Source organism: Cynocephalus volans, chromosome 5 (genome assembly GCF_027409185.1).
Source record: "Cynocephalus volans isolate mCynVol1 chromosome 5, mCynVol1.pri, whole genome shotgun sequence".
NCBI classification, from domain to species: Eukaryota; Metazoa; Chordata; class Mammalia; order Dermoptera; family Cynocephalidae; genus Cynocephalus; species Cynocephalus volans.
In genome coordinates this window covers 156,260,246-156,277,492 of record NC_084464.1, presented here as the reverse complement: position 1 = coordinate 156,277,492, position 17,247 = coordinate 156,260,246, and the positions used below count along the sequence as shown (strand labels likewise).

The 17,247-nt window shown below is 38.4% G+C and overlaps 1 protein-coding gene across 3 annotated transcripts in view; it reads left to right on the top strand.

The window, feature by feature from the left end:
- The window catches only part of SERAC1 (serine active site containing 1), a 64,390-nt gene that overhangs the window by 31,199 nt on the left and 15,944 nt on the right, over window positions 1-17,247 (top strand). For all 3 annotated transcript variants that reach the window (XM_063096985.1, XM_063096984.1, XM_063096986.1), the window contains 2 exons: window positions 3,238-3,351; window positions 5,195-5,357. In XM_063096985.1, coding sequence (XP_062953055.1) covers window positions 3,238-3,351; window positions 5,195-5,357 — 277 coding nt within the window. The remainder of the gene's footprint in view (window positions 1-3,237; window positions 3,352-5,194; window positions 5,358-17,247) is intronic.

Sequence of the window (17,247 nt, the reverse complement as noted above, 5' to 3'; positions counted from 1 at the left end):
CCTAGGAGAATAGTTAATCTCAGATGTCGCATCTCTTAGCTGGCCTCAGCATCAGCTTGCCTGATATGTTTCTTTACTACCTTTCTGATCTGTCCCCTCTCACTCTTCCTTTAGCTCAGTAGTGTGCTCCTGCCTCACTGGCCTTTTCTTTCCATTCCTGACCTTGTTAAGCATATATCTACTAAAGTTCCCTCTACTAGGAACTCTTGTCCACTGGCTTGTCACATGGCTGCCTCCTTCTGGTCCTTCATATCTTAGTCTTTAAACTCCTCAGAGAGACCTTCCTCTTTATCTCAAATGTTTATTGCACTCACAGCCTTTAATAGCACTTATAATATTCTGTAATTATTTTATATATTGATTTTCTTGCTTACTTAATTCTCTTATTCTCTTCCAGTAGTCTGTAATCTCTCCAGTACCAAATACAGTGCCTCATACATAGTATGCTCTAATAAATATTTATCAAGTAACGAATGGAAGAATCATAGCATTGCTAAAAGAGCCAGGCTGTGTGCAAACTTATATGTGCTTAAATAAATAACAACTGGGATAATTCTATTATGATTTAAAGTATTTTTGTATGACAAGACAAAAATAGAGGTACCTCTAAGGATTCTGTTTAATTGGAATGTAGATTTTGTGGTAAGAAAACATCCATTATGTACTAAATCATTTGGCTGTTATAAACTTGTTAAATGCATTTAAAAAGTACCATGTTAATTCAGAGTAAAGTTGTGACTCAATTTGAGTATTATAATAAAAGTGCTACATAAAATGCTCTTCTACACACGTATAACTAATATGTAATATGGATATAAATATGTTGTGGTTGACATTTTCTCTTATGCTTTATTATTATTGTCGCCTTTTAATTTTTATTCCTTACCATTTAACATTGTCATTCTCTCCAACTTTTCCTATGCATTTCTTTAATCCTTGAGAAATTGTTTTTTTCTTGCACTTATGGAATTTGACGTGTAGCATTTCTAAAATTTTATGAATTTATTTAATCTTGCTGTATCTTAATCCAGTGATAAAGCAGCAGTAAATATGTATATTTACTCTCATGTTGGGGGTTAGAATTTGATCCATATAACCACACTGTGAGTTTCTATCTTTGTATTCATTCCTTTTTGCTTGTACTTCTTACTGCCACACAATCTGCTACTTAGTAAGTAACTTACAAGCTTTGCTGACAACAAGAATGGATTTAGAACTGCACTCTTTTTTTGGCAGCTGGCCAGTATGGGGATCCAAACCCTTGATGTTGGTGTGGAACTACCCTCCTATATCACACTTCAGAAGGGATCAAGAAAACCTAAAATCTTAGATAATTTTTCTTTGCCTTCTCCCCTTTCCTTGGGGCATTTAGAGTAGAAAGAAGTCACATGATTCAAGGGTGCAAAGTGGGAAGAGGGGTTTGGGGGAGCTAGGTTGTGGTGATAAAACTTTAAGAAAAATTTCCCATCCTCCAAAGTCCACAAATCCACTATTTTCCATTATCTCTGCCAGAGAAGGGAATGACTTTTAGTGACTTAGTCCCTTATCAGTCTTCAAAATAGTGTGATTCTTTGATATCCAAGCATGTTTTTAAACTTGGAAAAATAGAAAATTATATCAGAGAAGAAGGCATGAATACACATTATAGAGTGGCCAAAAATTATTTTGAACATTTAGTTGGTTTACTGAGCCATGGGCCTTATAAATTAACTCAAAAGGCAGAATCTTATGGATTATGTTTCTTATAGAAAACACTGGACTTTATACATTTTTGAAGGACATTACCTTGTAGTTGTCCTCTTTTGCCAGCAGATGGGCTGTGTGCACACACTTACGACCCCTAGTTCAAAGGTGAAGCACTTCAAAAGGACAGACAGTAATAATCCTTCCGTCCCTTCTGTCTCTCTACCCCAGTACACATACACAGATATACACTCTTGTACACAAATGGTAACATATGGTACAGTGTCCTGCACCTTTGTTTTCACACTTAAAGGTTTATCTTGGAGACTGACATATATCAATATATGAAGAGACTTAAATTTTTTTATAACTGCATAGCATTCTGTTGTACAACTGCACCATAATTTATTTAATTGACCCCTATTGATGGATATTAGGTGGTTTTCAGTCTTCTGCTATTACAAATAATGCTGCAGTAAGCAAACTTGTACATTTGTCACTTTGCCTATGTGTTTCTCTATAGGATCAATTGTTAAAGGGCATGGGCACTTGTAATTTCGATAGCTAATGCCAGGTTGTCCTCCAAAGATGCTGCATCATTGATATTACCAGCAGCAGGTGGTAGGAATGCCTTTTTCCCCAGAACCTCACCCATTTGGTAGACGTTTCTTAGTATAGTTTTAATGTACATGCCTCATTATGAGCAGTGTTGAGCATTGTTTCATATATTTTAGAGGTGTTATATTTCTTTTCCTGTGAACTTTGTTTACGACTGTTGCTTACGTGTCTGTAGCATTGTTGGCATTTTTCTCACTGATTTGTAGATTATTGCATACTGGTGGCATCAGCCCTTGCTCTGTGGTAAGATTTGAATTTTTTCCCCATTTTATTCTTTATGTTTTAACACCTATTAGGAATAGTTCCCACCACTCTTCTATTTCATAATTTTTCTAACTATTCTTGTTTATTCTTCCATATGAATTTGAATTTCAACTTGAGAAGAGTTAAAAGCACTATGGATCATCATCATCATCAAATCATTATTTTTCCAATAATGCTTTTTTCTGTTTTAGCATAATCTGGAAAATAATGAACTATACTAATTACTAGGTGCTAAAAGAGCTGACACTAGAACATTATGATCAGCCCTTGGCTTTTCTTACTTGATAAAGAATTGTGTATTGTGTGTTGTGTGTTAGTCTTCAAACTTTTAGATAAGAGGACACCAAGAGGGCTAGCTGGTTGCTGAGTTGGTTAGAGTGCAGTGTTACACCACCAAGGTCAAGGGTTTGGATCCCCATGCCGCCCAGCGACCAAAAAAAAGAGGACACAGAGGAAAGAATGGAGAAAGACTCAAAGATCTCTTCTAGAAATAATTCTGTGTCTTTTCTATTCTAATAAGCAATAGTTTGCATGAAGTTCCCTTTAAGTTTTTGAAGTATTTTTAGTCCCTACCTATTAGTATTTCTCATACTATATATAGTATAGAGATATTTTTGTCAGGCAAAAAGTAGTGATTTTTTTCAGTAAAATTTTTAATTATCTTAATTTTAGGGTGGCTTATGGTGTTTTGGAGGAAATGGACTTCCTTATGCTGAAAGTTTTGGAGAAGTTCCTTCAGCTACAATGGAAACATTCTGTTTAGAAGCTTTAATAAAACATTCTGAGGTAACTGACCTCACATTTTTCAAAATGTGGTTTACTTTTTATGGTTACATTGAAAAAGTTATATGGTTGTCTCATGCAAGGAAAATAATCCTCATTTATTGTAAAAGGAAAAAGAGCTTTCTACTTGTTTTTAAATTTGTGCTTGTTTTTAAATTTCTACTTTTTTCCCATTTTAATTGTTAGAATTGATAATCATGATTTAGCATGAATACATGAGTTTAATTTTTGATAAGTATTTCTAAAAATGGATTTAATCTTAATTGCATATAAAGAAAACAACAATCTAAATGTGGCATTCACGTTTGAGTTATGCTGTCTTCTACTGCCTTTCTCAGATCATTTTTACATGTAATATTATCAGGTAGTTAATTTCCATTGAAACATCTGCCAAAGATGTAGCAAGATAGAAAAAAAGGAAATATTAGATGGCCTAGTCCTGAATTATAACTATAGTCTATTTCTAAACTTTTTGGCATTATGGAAACTTTTCTATCATGACCATAGTTTAATTTAAAAAAGAAAAAATCAACAAACCTTGTAGTGCTCAAACACAGTGCATGAACAGCACATAAGCAGCATGTTAAAAGTGCATGCTTCCTGCTCTCCTCTTGCAATTTTAATTTAGTAGACCTGATGTGGAGTCTAGGAGTTTGTATTTATAGCTGGCATCCCTGCTGGCCTGCTGGGGCTGATACAGGTGGCCCATCCCACATCAGGAGACATGCCATCCTAGGGATTCCAAAGTCTTCACTTTAGTTTTGGGAGCTGTTAAACCTGGCTTGAAAGCATGGTGCTTTCTAGTCATCTTTAGTTCCCACTTGTGGAATTAGGAACTAAGTACAAAGCAGAGTGAAGAAAGGGTTGCAGTACAAAAGGGGATGTGGGAAAACTAGCCTCAGTGTTGTGACTTCTGAATAGTTTCTGAAACAATAGATGCATCTTCAGTAGAAAGTGCAGTATGTAGAGTATAATAGCTACCTTTCCAGAAGGCTGTCAAGTTATTACATATCTCACTTGATATATGTTTAAGAGGCATACTTTTTAGTGCACTTAAAATGTGATAAACTTTAATAAAAATTTAGATGAAAATTGTCATATGTACATGACATGGTGTCCTGTCACTGAGTAAAACCAGTGATGGGAAGAGGCAGGGCCATGACCAGTGACTGATGACTTCGGAAGACTAGTCGTTTGTTGGTCAATTTTGTTACCTTACCCTCACATACTTTGGTTTTCTTTTTCTGTTATCTTTTCTCCATGAAAACTTCAAATCCCTTTTTCTTTATTGTACTTGATCTTTCTCTTCAGAAAATTTTTTCCACTCATGAGTTTGAGGTCTGCTCCATGAGGTGGGCATCCTGTGGGGTAGGGTGTTGGGCTGCAGGGGGCTCTGTTCTCCAGCTGTGTGAATCCTTGTCTGTAGAGAAGTAAAATCTGCCTGCTTGCAAGAGGACTAGTTCCTGTTATTAGGTGGCAGGTTTCTCAAGGTTAGAGAACCATTTTAAGGAAGTATCAAGCCAAAATATCACTTTAAATTGAAACAGTTTTGTAATAATGACGTTGTCAGGTTATATCTGACCAAGAGCTAAACAGAATAAGAATAAACATTGTAGAAGTCCTGGTGAGATATGCCTTTTTGAGATTTTTTTTTCAATGACTTTGAAGTACTTCCTACTTAGGGATTTGCTTATTTATTAAAATAAGCTGACATGAGAGTTTTGAGTAGTCTTTCTGAAACTGTCCTTGAGCAGGAGCCACTGGCGGTCCCCATCAGCATGCTGAGTCACCTCATTTCGTGAATTTGTGCAACATAAAGTGAGCTTTCATTAATTTATTGTGCTAGATATCAACACATTGTGATAAGATTGAAGCAAACGGAGGCTTGCAACTACTTCAGAAGCTGTACCAACTTCACAAGGACTACCCTAAAGTGCAGAGAAATATAATGCGCATCATTGGAAATATGGCTTTGAATGAACATCTTCATTCTTCTATAGTTCGCTCAGGTAACAACAGTCCTTTGTTCTCCCACCTTACCCCTTATGATAAGTTAATTTTTCAGTAGATGTAAGACTTTGCTTAGAGTTAGTTAATCATGGGTCCTTACAGCATGTTAGTTTGGTAGGAATAAAGAATTGCTTGAGATTGTAGATAATCCACATCCAAGATAATCGGTGTGTGGACGATCGCAAGAGAGCTGGTTTTGCCATGATGACCACTTAATTGTTTATATAATTTTTGACATGATTTGGTTAACCGAGAGGCCTAGTCAGACTAAAAAGAGGTCCACTGTATAATTAGTGATTTTCCCCCTTGCAACTAATAAACTGACTATGGGGAGATACTTAAGACTAGGCAAATTCTTCTTGCTCCTTATCCTCTGAAAATTCCTGCCTGATCCGTTCTTTACCTCCATGATTGTAAAATGATGATTTCCCAACTCCAGCATTTACTTTTCAGTATTTGGCATTCTGGAAGCAAGAGTCCTTCCTTCCTTCCTTCCTTCCTCCCTTCCTCCCTTCCTCCCTCCCTCCCTCCCTCCCTCCCTCCCTCCCCTCCCCTCCCCTCCCCTCCCCTCCCCTCCCCTCCCCTCCCCTCCCCTCCCCTCCCCTCCCCTCCCCTTCTATCAGCATGGGCATATGGGTTTCTATTTTTTAACGGTTTATAATTTATTGCTGTACTTAATAATTTGATGCTACATTGTCCCAGCTTTGGCTAGTGGGAGCCCAGAAAACTGGCTCCTGTGTCCTTCTGACATGCCCACATCATTGTAGGGGGCATTCCTTACTTTCTGGCACAACAAGATGCTTCAATCTCATTTCTCTGAGGAACCCTATTTCCTTTTGGTGGAGAATGATTATTAGAGAGCAAGATCCAGGGTCTAGGAGTGCTTATTGCTTCTGGTGTGTATTTGCTTCTTGGCTCTTTCGTAAAAAGATCTAGGTTATATATGTTGTAGATAGATAGATATACAGATATGCATATGTATAAACAGTATATAATAAGTATACACATACATGTGCACATATATATGCATGTGTTGATATATATACATGTATTAGAAACCATGAATTTACACTTAAGAGTATCTTTTATCAGCAGAAGTTTTTAATTTTGATGTCTAATTCAGGCATCAGCAAACTTTTTCTGTAAAGGACCAGATAGTAAATATGTTAGGCTTTGAGAACTAATATGGCCTTTGTTGCATATTCTTCTAGTTTTTTCATAACTCTTTAAAATATAAAAACTACTTTTTATTATTTCTTTCCTTCTAAATACTATGAGTTTTATTTGTTCTTCCCTTTATAGTTTCTTAAGGTAGAAACTTAGATCACTGATTTTAACCTTTCTTCATGTTTCAATTAGCTATTGGTGTGTATCAAACTACACCATCTGAAATTTGGGCCAGGATCTGTAGGGAAGGCTTACATCTTCTTCATGCATCATCAGCTGGACAGCACAGTGGTGGAAAGGAGGGTCTACTTTCAAGCTTGCTTACTCATGTGGCTTGCAAATTGGTACTGGCCAGCAGCCAGGAGGTTGCTGGGCTGGAAGCTTGGGGATATTAGCTCCTTTCCATGTGGCCCGAGCTTCCTTAAAGCATGATGGGTTCCCAGGGCAAATGTCCCAAGAGAGAAAGCCAAGTATAAATAAGTTCTTTTGCCTTTTATAACCTATCCTTGGAAGTAATTTCCACTGTTATCTATTGATTAGAAGCTAGTCACTAAGGCTAGCCCATATACAAGGGGATGCGATTTAAAGGGGTTTAGACTCATTCCCTCTTGATGAGGATAGTGTAAAAGAATTTGAAGACATGTTTAAAAATCACTATAATTATTTTCTCATTGATATTTAAAGCTTTAAATTTCCCCCTAACTCTATTTTAGATGCATCCCCCAAATTTTGGATGCATTGTATTTTCATTATTATTCAGTTTGAAATATTTTCTAATTTCTGTTATGATTTCTTCCTTGTCTTGAAAATGTGCTACGTAATTACAGATATTAAAGGTTTTCTAGCTATCATATATCTCTGATTTCTAATTTAATTCCATGTGTTCAGAGAATACACTCTAAGATTTTAGTCTTTGAGAACTTGAGATTTATTTGGTGGCCTTCTGTGATATGCTCTATCTTGGTGAATGTTCCGTGTGCATGTGAAAAGAACGAGTATCCTGCAGCTGTTGGGTGAAGTGTTCTGTACATGACAAATCCAGTCAGTTCATAGTGTGCTCACATCTTCTCTAGGTCGTTACTGATTTTCGTTTAGTTCTGTCAGTTACTGGATATGTGCTAAATTCTTCTGCTGTGATTTTGGACTTGTCTGTTTCTCCTTTTAGTTCTGTAAGATTTTTCTTCCTGGTGAATTGTTCATTTTCTTTTTTTTTTATGGTTGCTTATTTATGTATTTATTTAAATTGACAAATAAAAATTGTATATATTTGTTGTGTACAACATATTGTTTTGAAATACATATACATCATGGAATGGCTAAATAGTGCTAATTAACATATACATTACTTCACATACCATTTTTTTGTGGTGATAACACTTAAAATCTACTTAACAATTTTCACAAATATAAAACTGTTATTGACTATATTCACCATGTTGTACAATAGATCTCTTGAACTTATTTCTCCTAACCAAAATTTTGTATTCTTGACCAGAATCTCTTCAACCCCCACCCCACCCCCAATTCATTTTTTCTTATTATGTAATGTCTCTGTCTATCACTGGTAATACTCCTTTCCTTTAAGTCTACTTTCACTGGAATTAAAATAGCCACACTGGCTTTTTCTTGTTCACTGTTTGCATTACATATATTTTATCTTATTCCTTTCTTTTACTTCCAAGTTTCTTTGGCTTTAAAAATAAGTATATCTTGGGGCCGGCCTGTGACTCACTTGGGAGATGTGGTGCTGATAACACCAAGGCCACAGGTTCGGATCCCATATAGGGATGGCTGGTTTGCTCACTGGCATGGTGCTGACAAAACCAAGTCAAGGGGTAAGATCACCTTACCGGTCATCTTTAAAAAAAAAAAAAAAAAAAAGAGTACATCTTTTTTAGACAGCATATAGTTTGATTTTATTTTAAAAATTCAGTTTGATAGTCTCTCCCTTTTAATTGGAGTGTTGTCTCTTTACTTCTAGTGTAGTTATTGGTATTGTTTGGTTATGTCTGTCGTCTTGCTCTTTGTTTTCTATTTGTCCCGTTTTTTCCCTCCTTTTTTGACTTCTTGGATTACTTGATGCTGTGGATTGGATGTCCCCCCAGAACTCATGAGGCTTAATTCCCACTGACAGTGTTAAGACAGTGGGAAATTTGATTATGGTAATTGAAAGGTGGAGCCTTGAAGAGGTGATTAGATTATGAGGATTGTAAGCTCGTGTATTAGGGTACTCCAGAGAGACAGAACCAATGGGATATGTTATAAATATATGAGAGGGAATTTATTAGGGGAATTGGCTCACATGATTGTGAAGAGACGTCCCACAATAGGCTGTCTGCAAACTGGGTGCTGGTAGTGTGGCTCAGTCCAAGTCCGAAAGCCTCAAAACGAGGGAAGCTGATGGTATCCTTCCTGTATGTCTTATAATTCAAAAGCTGAAGAGTCTTGAGCTCTGATATCCACGGACAGAAGAGAAGAGTGTATCCCAGTGTGGGGGCACGCCTGGGGTCCTCCCGCAGACCCAGAAGGAGAAGGAGCCGACAGGATCCCCTGGTGTTGGGACCGAGGGATCTCGGGGAAAAGTGAGCCTGCTGCCCACCAACCCAGCCCTGTGAAAGAGACACTCAGACGCGTCAGGGCAGTTCCAGTGTATTGCCGTTATACAGCAATTTATATAAGCAAGCAAGTAGGGGCTTTCCATGAACTAACCAATCAATTAAAGGATCACGCGGGCATGCATTTTGTACTAACATGTTGAGCATAGCGATCACGCAGGGTTCACGAGTGCGGAAATACTAGAGGACCAATAAAAACCTTTTGGAGCTATCTTGGGTTATGCCTCCCCTACCTCCTGCAGGCGCCATCTTCATCCTCCACCCATAGGCACCATGTGGCTCACAGATAATGTTTGCTCCTAAAAATGGGCCCAACATCCCAGCTCCTGCGGACAGAGAGAGAGCTTCACCTTTTTTCTCTGGTTTTTGTTCTGTCTGGGCCCCCAGCAGATTGGAAGGTTCCCGCCCACATTGAAGGCAGTTCTTTCCCACCCAGTCCGCTCAGGCTCTCATCCTAATCTCTGCTAGAAACACCCTCATGGACACGCCTAAAAAATAGTTTTACCAGGTTTTTCAGCATTCCTTAATTCCTTTCAGGTTGACACCTAGAATTAACCTTCACACCTCATGAATGGAATAATCTGTTGATGGTTTAATGGTGGTCATGGGCGTGGTTCTGATGATTTTAAAAGGAGAGCATGTGAGAGGCGCTCTCTCTCTCTCTCTCTCTCCCTCTCTCCCTCTCTCCCTCTCTCTCTCTCTCCCTCTCTCCCTCTCTCCCTCTCTCTCCCTCTCTCCCTCTCTCTCCCTCTCTCTCTCTCTCTCTCTCTCTCTCTCTCCCCCCCCCCCTCTCTCTCCTTAGCCATTTGCCATGTGATACCCTGTGTCACTGTAAAGCCACCACCACCGAGGCCCTCAACAGATGTGTTCCCTGGACTTTGGACTTCCCAGCCTCCGAAATATTATTTCTTTACAAATTACCCAGTTTCAGGTTTACTGTTATAAGCAACAAAAATGGACTAATATTCTTGAGTATTTTATACATTCTGTTTTTTCTTCTCTTTTGGCTTTTTATACAGTCTTTTTACATGTATTTTTTTAATGGTTGTATCCTTATCACAGTCTACCTTGAATTAATATCTACCACTTCATATAATGTGATATTCTTACAACACTATAATTCAGTTCACATCCCCTGCCATCCTTTGTTGTGTTGTTGTGATATATTTAAGTCTTGTATATGTTACAGACTTCATGATACATTGTTATTTTTGTTTTAGTAGTTGTCTTAGTCCATTTTGTGCTGCCATAACAAAATAACTGAGGCTAGCTAGTTTATAAAGAACAGAAATTTATTTTCTCGGGCCGAGCCCGTGGCGCACCCGGGAGAGTGCGGCGCTGGGAGCGCGGCGACGCTCCCGCCGCGGGTTCGGATCCTATATGGGAATGGCCGCTGCACTCACTAGCTGAGTGCCGGTCATGAAAAAGACAAAAAAAAAAAAAAAAAAAGAAATTTATTTTCTCACTGTTCTCAAAGCTGGGAAATCCAAGTTCAAGGCACCAGCATTCGGCATCTGATGAAGGCCTTCTTGCTGCATCCCCACAAGGCAGAAGGCAAAAGGGCAAGCTAGCCAAACACTGCCTGATGCCTCTTTTTTGAGGCCCTTCATCCCATTAATGAGGGGGAAGCATTCATTACCTAATTACCTCCAAAAGTGCCACCTCTTAGTACTGTCTCATTGGTAATGCCTGAATTTTGGACGCAACATATGCAAACAATAACGATAGGTGAAATTTAGAGAAGAAAGAAAACATATTTTTTATTTATTTACATTTTATAATCTACAGTGTTCTTCCTTCCTTTCTGTATATTTAATTTACATCTGATATCATTTCCCTTCAGCCTACAGACCTTCCTTTAGTATTTCTAGTATATTGGGTCTGCTGGCAACAAATTCTCTGACCTTTCATCTTTTGAAAATGTCTTTGCTTTGCTTTTATTGTATATTCAGGGAAAGATATTTCCCCATGTAAAGAATTCTTTGTTGATAGTATGTTATTTTTTCTCATTAAAAATGTCATCCTACTTGCTCCCGGTGTCCATTGACTGATGAAAAGTCTCTTCTTATTCCCACTTTTGTTCTCCTAATTGTTTTCTTTCTCTGGCTTTTTTTTTTTTTTTTTTTTTTTTTAATTTTATTTTGTCGATATACATTGTGGCTGATTATTGCTCCCCATCACCAAAACCTCCCTCCCTTCTCCCTCCCCCATCCCCCCCAACAATGTCCTTTCTGTTTGCTTGTCGTATCAACTTCAAATAATTGTGGTTGTTATCTCTTCTTCCCCCCCCCAGGTTTGTGTGTGTGTGTGTGTGTGTGTGTGTGTGTGTGTGTGTGTGTGTGTGTGAATTTATATATTAATTTTTAGCTCCCACCAATAAGTGAGAACATGTGGTATTTCTCTTTCTGTGCCTGACTTGTTTCACTTAATATAATTCTCTCAAGGTCCATCCATGTTGTTGCAAATGGCAGTATTTCATTCGTTTTTATAGCTGAGTAGTATTCCATTGTGTAGATGTACCACATTTTCCGTATCCACTCATCCGATGATGGGCATTTGGGCTGGTTCCAACCCTTGGCTATTGTAAAGAGTGCTGCGATGAACATTGGGAAACAGGTATACCTTCGACTTGATGATTTCCATTCCTCTGGGTATATACCCAACAGTGGGATAGCTGGGTCGTATGGTAGATCTATCTGCAATTGTTTGAGGAACCTCCATACCATTTTCCATAGAGGCTGCACCATTTTGCAGTCCCACCAACAATGTATGAGAGTTCCTTTTTCTCCGCAGCCTCGCCAGCATTTATCGTTCATAGTCTTTTGGATTTTAGCCATCCTAACTGGGGTTAGATGGTATCTCAGTGTGGTTTTGATTTGCATTTCCCAGATGCTGAGTGATGTTGAGCATTTTTTCATATGTCTGTTTGCCATTTGTATATCTTCCTTAGAGAAATGCCTACTTAGCTCTTTTGCCCATTTTTTAATCGGGTTGTTTGTTTTCTTCTTGTACAGTTGTTTGAGTTCCTTATATATTCTGGATATTAATCCTTTGTCAGATATATATTTTGCAAATATTTTCTCCCACTCTGTTGGTTGTCTTTTAACTCTTTTAATTGTTTCTTTTGCTGTGCAGAAGCTTTTTAGTTTGATATAATCCCATTTGTTTATTTTTCCTTTGGTTGCCCGTGCTTTTGGAGTCGTATTCATGAAGTCTGTGTCCAGTCCTATTTCCTGAAGTGTTTCTCCTATGTTTTCTTTAAGAAGTTTTATTGTTTCAGGGTGTATATTTAAATCCTTAATCCATTTTGAGTTGATTTTAGTATACGGCGAGAGGTATGGATCTAGTTTCATTCTCCTGCATATGGAGATCCAGTTATCCCAGCACCATTTGCTGAAGAGGCAGTCCCTTCGCCACTGAATAGGCTTGGTGCCTTTGTCAAAGATCAGCTGACAGTAAGTGTGTGGGTTGATTTCTGGATTCTCTATTCTATTCCATTGGTCAGTGTGTCTGTTTTTATGCCAGTACCATACTGTTTTGGTTATTATAGCTTTGTAGTATAGCTTAAAGTCAAGTAGTGTTATGCCTCCAGCTTTATTTTTTTTGCTCAGCATTGCTTTGGCTATGCGTGGTCTTTTATTGTTCCATATAAATGTCTGGATAGTTTTTTCCATTTCTGAGAAAAATGTCTTTGGAATTTTGATGGGGATTGCATTGAATTTGTATATCACTTTGGGTAGTATGGACATTTTCACTATGTTGATTCTTCCAATCCAAGAGCATGGGATATCTTTCCATCTTCTTGTATCCTCTCTAATTTCTCTCAGCAGTGGTTTGTAGTTCTCATTATAGAGATTTTTCACCTCCTTGGTTAACTCAATTCCTAAGTATTTTATTTTTTTGGTGGCTATTGTAAATGGGCAGGCTTTCTTGATTTCTCGTTCTGCCTGTTGACTATTGGAGAAAAGAAATGCTACTGATTTTTGTGTGTTGATTTTGTATCCTGCTACTGTGCTGAAATCATTTATCAATTCCAAGAGTTTTTTTGTAGAGGTTTTAGGCTGTTCGATATATAGGATCATGTCATCTGCAAACAGGGACAGTTTGACTTCATCTTTTCCAATCTGGATGCCCTTTATTTCCTTCTCTTCTCTGATTGCTCTGGCTAGTACTTCCAACACTATGTTGAATAAGAGTGGTGAGAGTGGGCATCCTTGTCTAGTTTCTGTTCTTAAAGGAAAAGCTTTCAGCTTTTGCCCATTCAGGATGATATTGGCTGTGGGTTTGGCATATATGTCTTTAATTATGTTGAGATACTTTCCCTCTATACCTAACTTATAGAGGGTCTTTGTCATGAATGAGTGCTGAACTTTATCAAATGCTTTTTCAGCATCTATAGAGATGATCATATGGTCCTTGTGTTTGAGTTTATTAATATGGTGTATCACATTTATTGATTTGCGTATGTTGAACCAACCTTGCATCCCTGGGATGAATCCCACTTGATCGTGATGAATAATTTTACGTATGTGTTGCTGTATTCTGTTTGCTAGTAATTTAGTGAGGATTTTTGCATCTATATTCATCAAGGATATTGGCCTGTAGTTTTCTTTTTTGGTTATATCTTTACCTGGTTTTGGTATCAGGATGATGTTTGCTTCATAGAATGAGTTTGGGAGATTTGCGTCCGTTTCAATCTTTTGGAATAGTTTGTAAAGAATCGGTGTCAATTCCTCTTTGAATGTTTGGTAAAATTCTGCTGTGAATCCATCTGGTCCTGGGCTTTTCTTTGTTGGGAGCCTACTGATAACAGCTTCAATCTCCTTTATTGTTATTGGTCTGTTCAAATTTTCTACATCTTCACGGTTCAGTTTTGGGAGCTTGTGTGTGTCCAGAAATTTATCCATTTCCTCCAGATTTTCAAATTTGTTGGCGTATAGTTGTTTATAGTAGTCTCGAATGATTCCTTGTATTTCAGATGAATCAGTTGTAATATCGCCTTTTTCATTTCTAATTTTGGTTATTTGGGTTTTCTCTCTTCTTTTTTTTGTTAGCCATGCTAATGGTTTGTCAATTTTATTTATCTTTTCAAAAAACCAACTTTTTGATTCGTTGATCTTTTGAATTGTTTTTTGGTTTTCAATTTCATTCAGTTCTGCTCTGATCTTAATGATTTCTTTCCGTCTGCTAACTTTAGGTTTGGATTGTTCTTGTTTTTCTAGTTCTTTAAGGTGAAGTGTTAGGTTGTTCACTTGCCGTCTTTCTATTCTTCTGAAGTGAGCGTTTAATGCGATAAATTTTCCCCTCAATACTGCTTTTGCAGTATCCCACAGGTTTTGGTATGATGTATCATTGTTTTCATTAGTTTCAATAAATTTTTTGATTTCCTGCTTGATTTCTTCTTGGACCCATATGTCATTAAGTAGAATGCTGTTTAATTTCCATGTGTTTGTATATTTTCCAGAGTTTCGTTTGTTATTAATTTCTAGTTTTAATCCATTGTGGTCTGAGAAGATACATGGGATAATTGCAATTTTTTTGAATTTATTGAGACTTGATTTGTGACCTAATATGTGATCTATCCTGGAGAATGATCCATGTGCTGCTGAGAAGAATGAATATTCTGAGGTTGTTGGGTGGAATGTTCTGTAGATATCTGCCAATTCCAATTGGTCTAGAGTCTTGTTTAGATCTTGTGTTTCTCTACTGATTCTTTGCCTAGATGATCTGTCTAATATTGATAGTGGGGTGTTCAGGTCCCCTGCTATTATGGTATTAGTGTCTATTTCCTTCTTTAGGTCTAATAGAGTTTGTTTTATAAATCTGGCTGCTCCAACATTGGGTGCATACATATTTATGATTGTTATGTCTTCTTGATGGATCAGTCCTTTTATCATTAAGTATTGTCCCTCATTGTCTCTTTTTATGGTTTTTAAAGTCTATTTTGTCAGATATAAGAATAGCTACTCCAGCTCGTTTTTCTTTTCTGTTTGCATGGTAAATCTTTTTCCATCCTTTCACTCTTAGTCTGTGTGAATCTTTATGGGTGAGGTGGGTCTCTTGTAGGCAGCATATAGTTGGGTCCTGCTTTTTGATCCAGTCAGCCAGTCTGTGTCTTTTAATTGGGGAATTTAAGCCTTTTACATTAAGAGTTGTTATTGAAAGGTGTTGATTTATTCCTAGCATTTTATTGGTTGTTTGGTTGTCTTAGGTGTCTTTTGTTCCTTGCTTTCTGATTTACTGTTTGTTTTCTGTGTTTGTTGGTTCCTTAGGTTGTAGATAGTGTTTTTGTTAGCTTGTTTTCTCTTCATGAATGCCATTTTTATTATACTAGCGGGTTTAGATTTTTCTTGGGTTTTTATGGCAGTGGTAGTTATTTTTCAGGAACCAAACCCAATACTCCCTTGAGGATTTCTTGTAAGGGTGGTCTTGTGGTAGTGAACTCCCGCAGTTTTTGTTTGTCTGAGAAATATACTATTTGCCCCTCATTTCGGAAGGATAGCCTTGCAGGGTAGAGTATTCTTGGCTGGCAATCTTTGTCTTTTAGTATTTTGAAAATATCATCCCATTCCTTTCTAGCTTTAAGGGTTTGTGATGAAAAGTCTGATGTTAACCTGATTGGGGCTCCCTTATAGGTGATTTGACACTTCTCTCTTGCAGCTTTTAAGATTCTCTCTTTGTCTCTGAGTTTTGCCAATTTGACTATGACATGTCTTGGAGAAGGTCTTTTTGGGTTGAATACATTTGGAGATCGTTGAGCTTCCCGGATCTGAAGATCTGTGATTTTTCCTATACCTGGGACATTTTCCGCCACTATTTTGTTGAATATGTTTTCAATGGAATCTCCATTTTCCTCCCCTTCTGGAATACCCATGACTCGGATATTTGATCGCTTATGGTTGTCTGATATCTCTCTCAGATTTTCTTCAATGTCCTTGATTCTTTTTTCTTTCTTTTTGTCTGCTTGTGTTATTTCAAACAGCCCATCTTCAAGTTCAGAGGTTCTCTCTTCAACTTCGACAAGCCTGCTGGTTAAACTCTCCGTTGTGTTTTTTATTTCGTTGAATAACTTCTTCAGTTCAGCAAGTTCTGCTACATTTTTTTTCAGGACATTGATTTCCTTGTACATTTCCTCTTTCAGATCCTGTATACTTTTCCTCATTTCATCATGATGTCTAGCTGAGTTTTCTTGTATCTCATTCAGTTTCCTTAGAATTATCACTCGAAATTCCTTGTCAGTCATTTCAAGGGCTTCTTGTTCTATAGGATCTAGAGATTTATTAACTTTTGGTGGTGTACTTTCTTGATTTTTTGTATTTCTGGTATCTTTTTTTTGGTGTTTATTCATTGTGGCCGGGGGTTTCACAGTTCACCGGTTTGAGACTAATGACTAACTAGGATGTTGCTGTGGTTGCCAATTTGGTATGGCTCCCTCCGTGACTGCTCAGTTGGCCTCTAGTGCCTTGTGTGTGTGGTTGCCTCGGGTCTTGGGCTTCTCCGGGGAGCCACCTTTCTGGTCAGCTTGGACTCTGCTGGGCTGGTGGATCACGTACCACAGGGTGTGTGATCTCTGTTGAGCTTTCACTTCCCGTGCAGGACTTCTCCCTGTTCCGTATGCTCTGGCCCAGGCTGTTGGATCGTGCAGTGGCGACCCCACCGGGTGTGTGGTTTCTGTCGAGTCTCCGCCTCCCTGGCCGCACGTCTCCCCACTCTGTGCGCACTGTGCTGGGCTGGGGTGTGTCTTCTGCACCCCTCGTCTAACAGCTGGGCCTTCAAGACCCTGCTCGGCACCGCCTCGCCCAGGAAGTCTACCAGGTTTCTGCTGGGCACAGACGACCGGTCTCTCTGGGTGCCTTTGTAGCACTGTGTAGATCTTTCTCGGGTCTTGTTCACCTTTGTATCCCCCCAGTATAAACCGAGTCTAGCGCCCACCTGCAGCCTGCTCTCCGGCAGGTTCAAGCGGACCTGGGAACTCTCCTACCACACTGTTCCCAACTAGAAATTCGTTAGGCTTTTTTCCAAACTGGTGGCCGCAGAGATGGTGTCTGCCTCCCAGTAACAGGGAGTTTACCTGGGGCCGGAGTCCAGGGTATGGTGGAGTGACGGG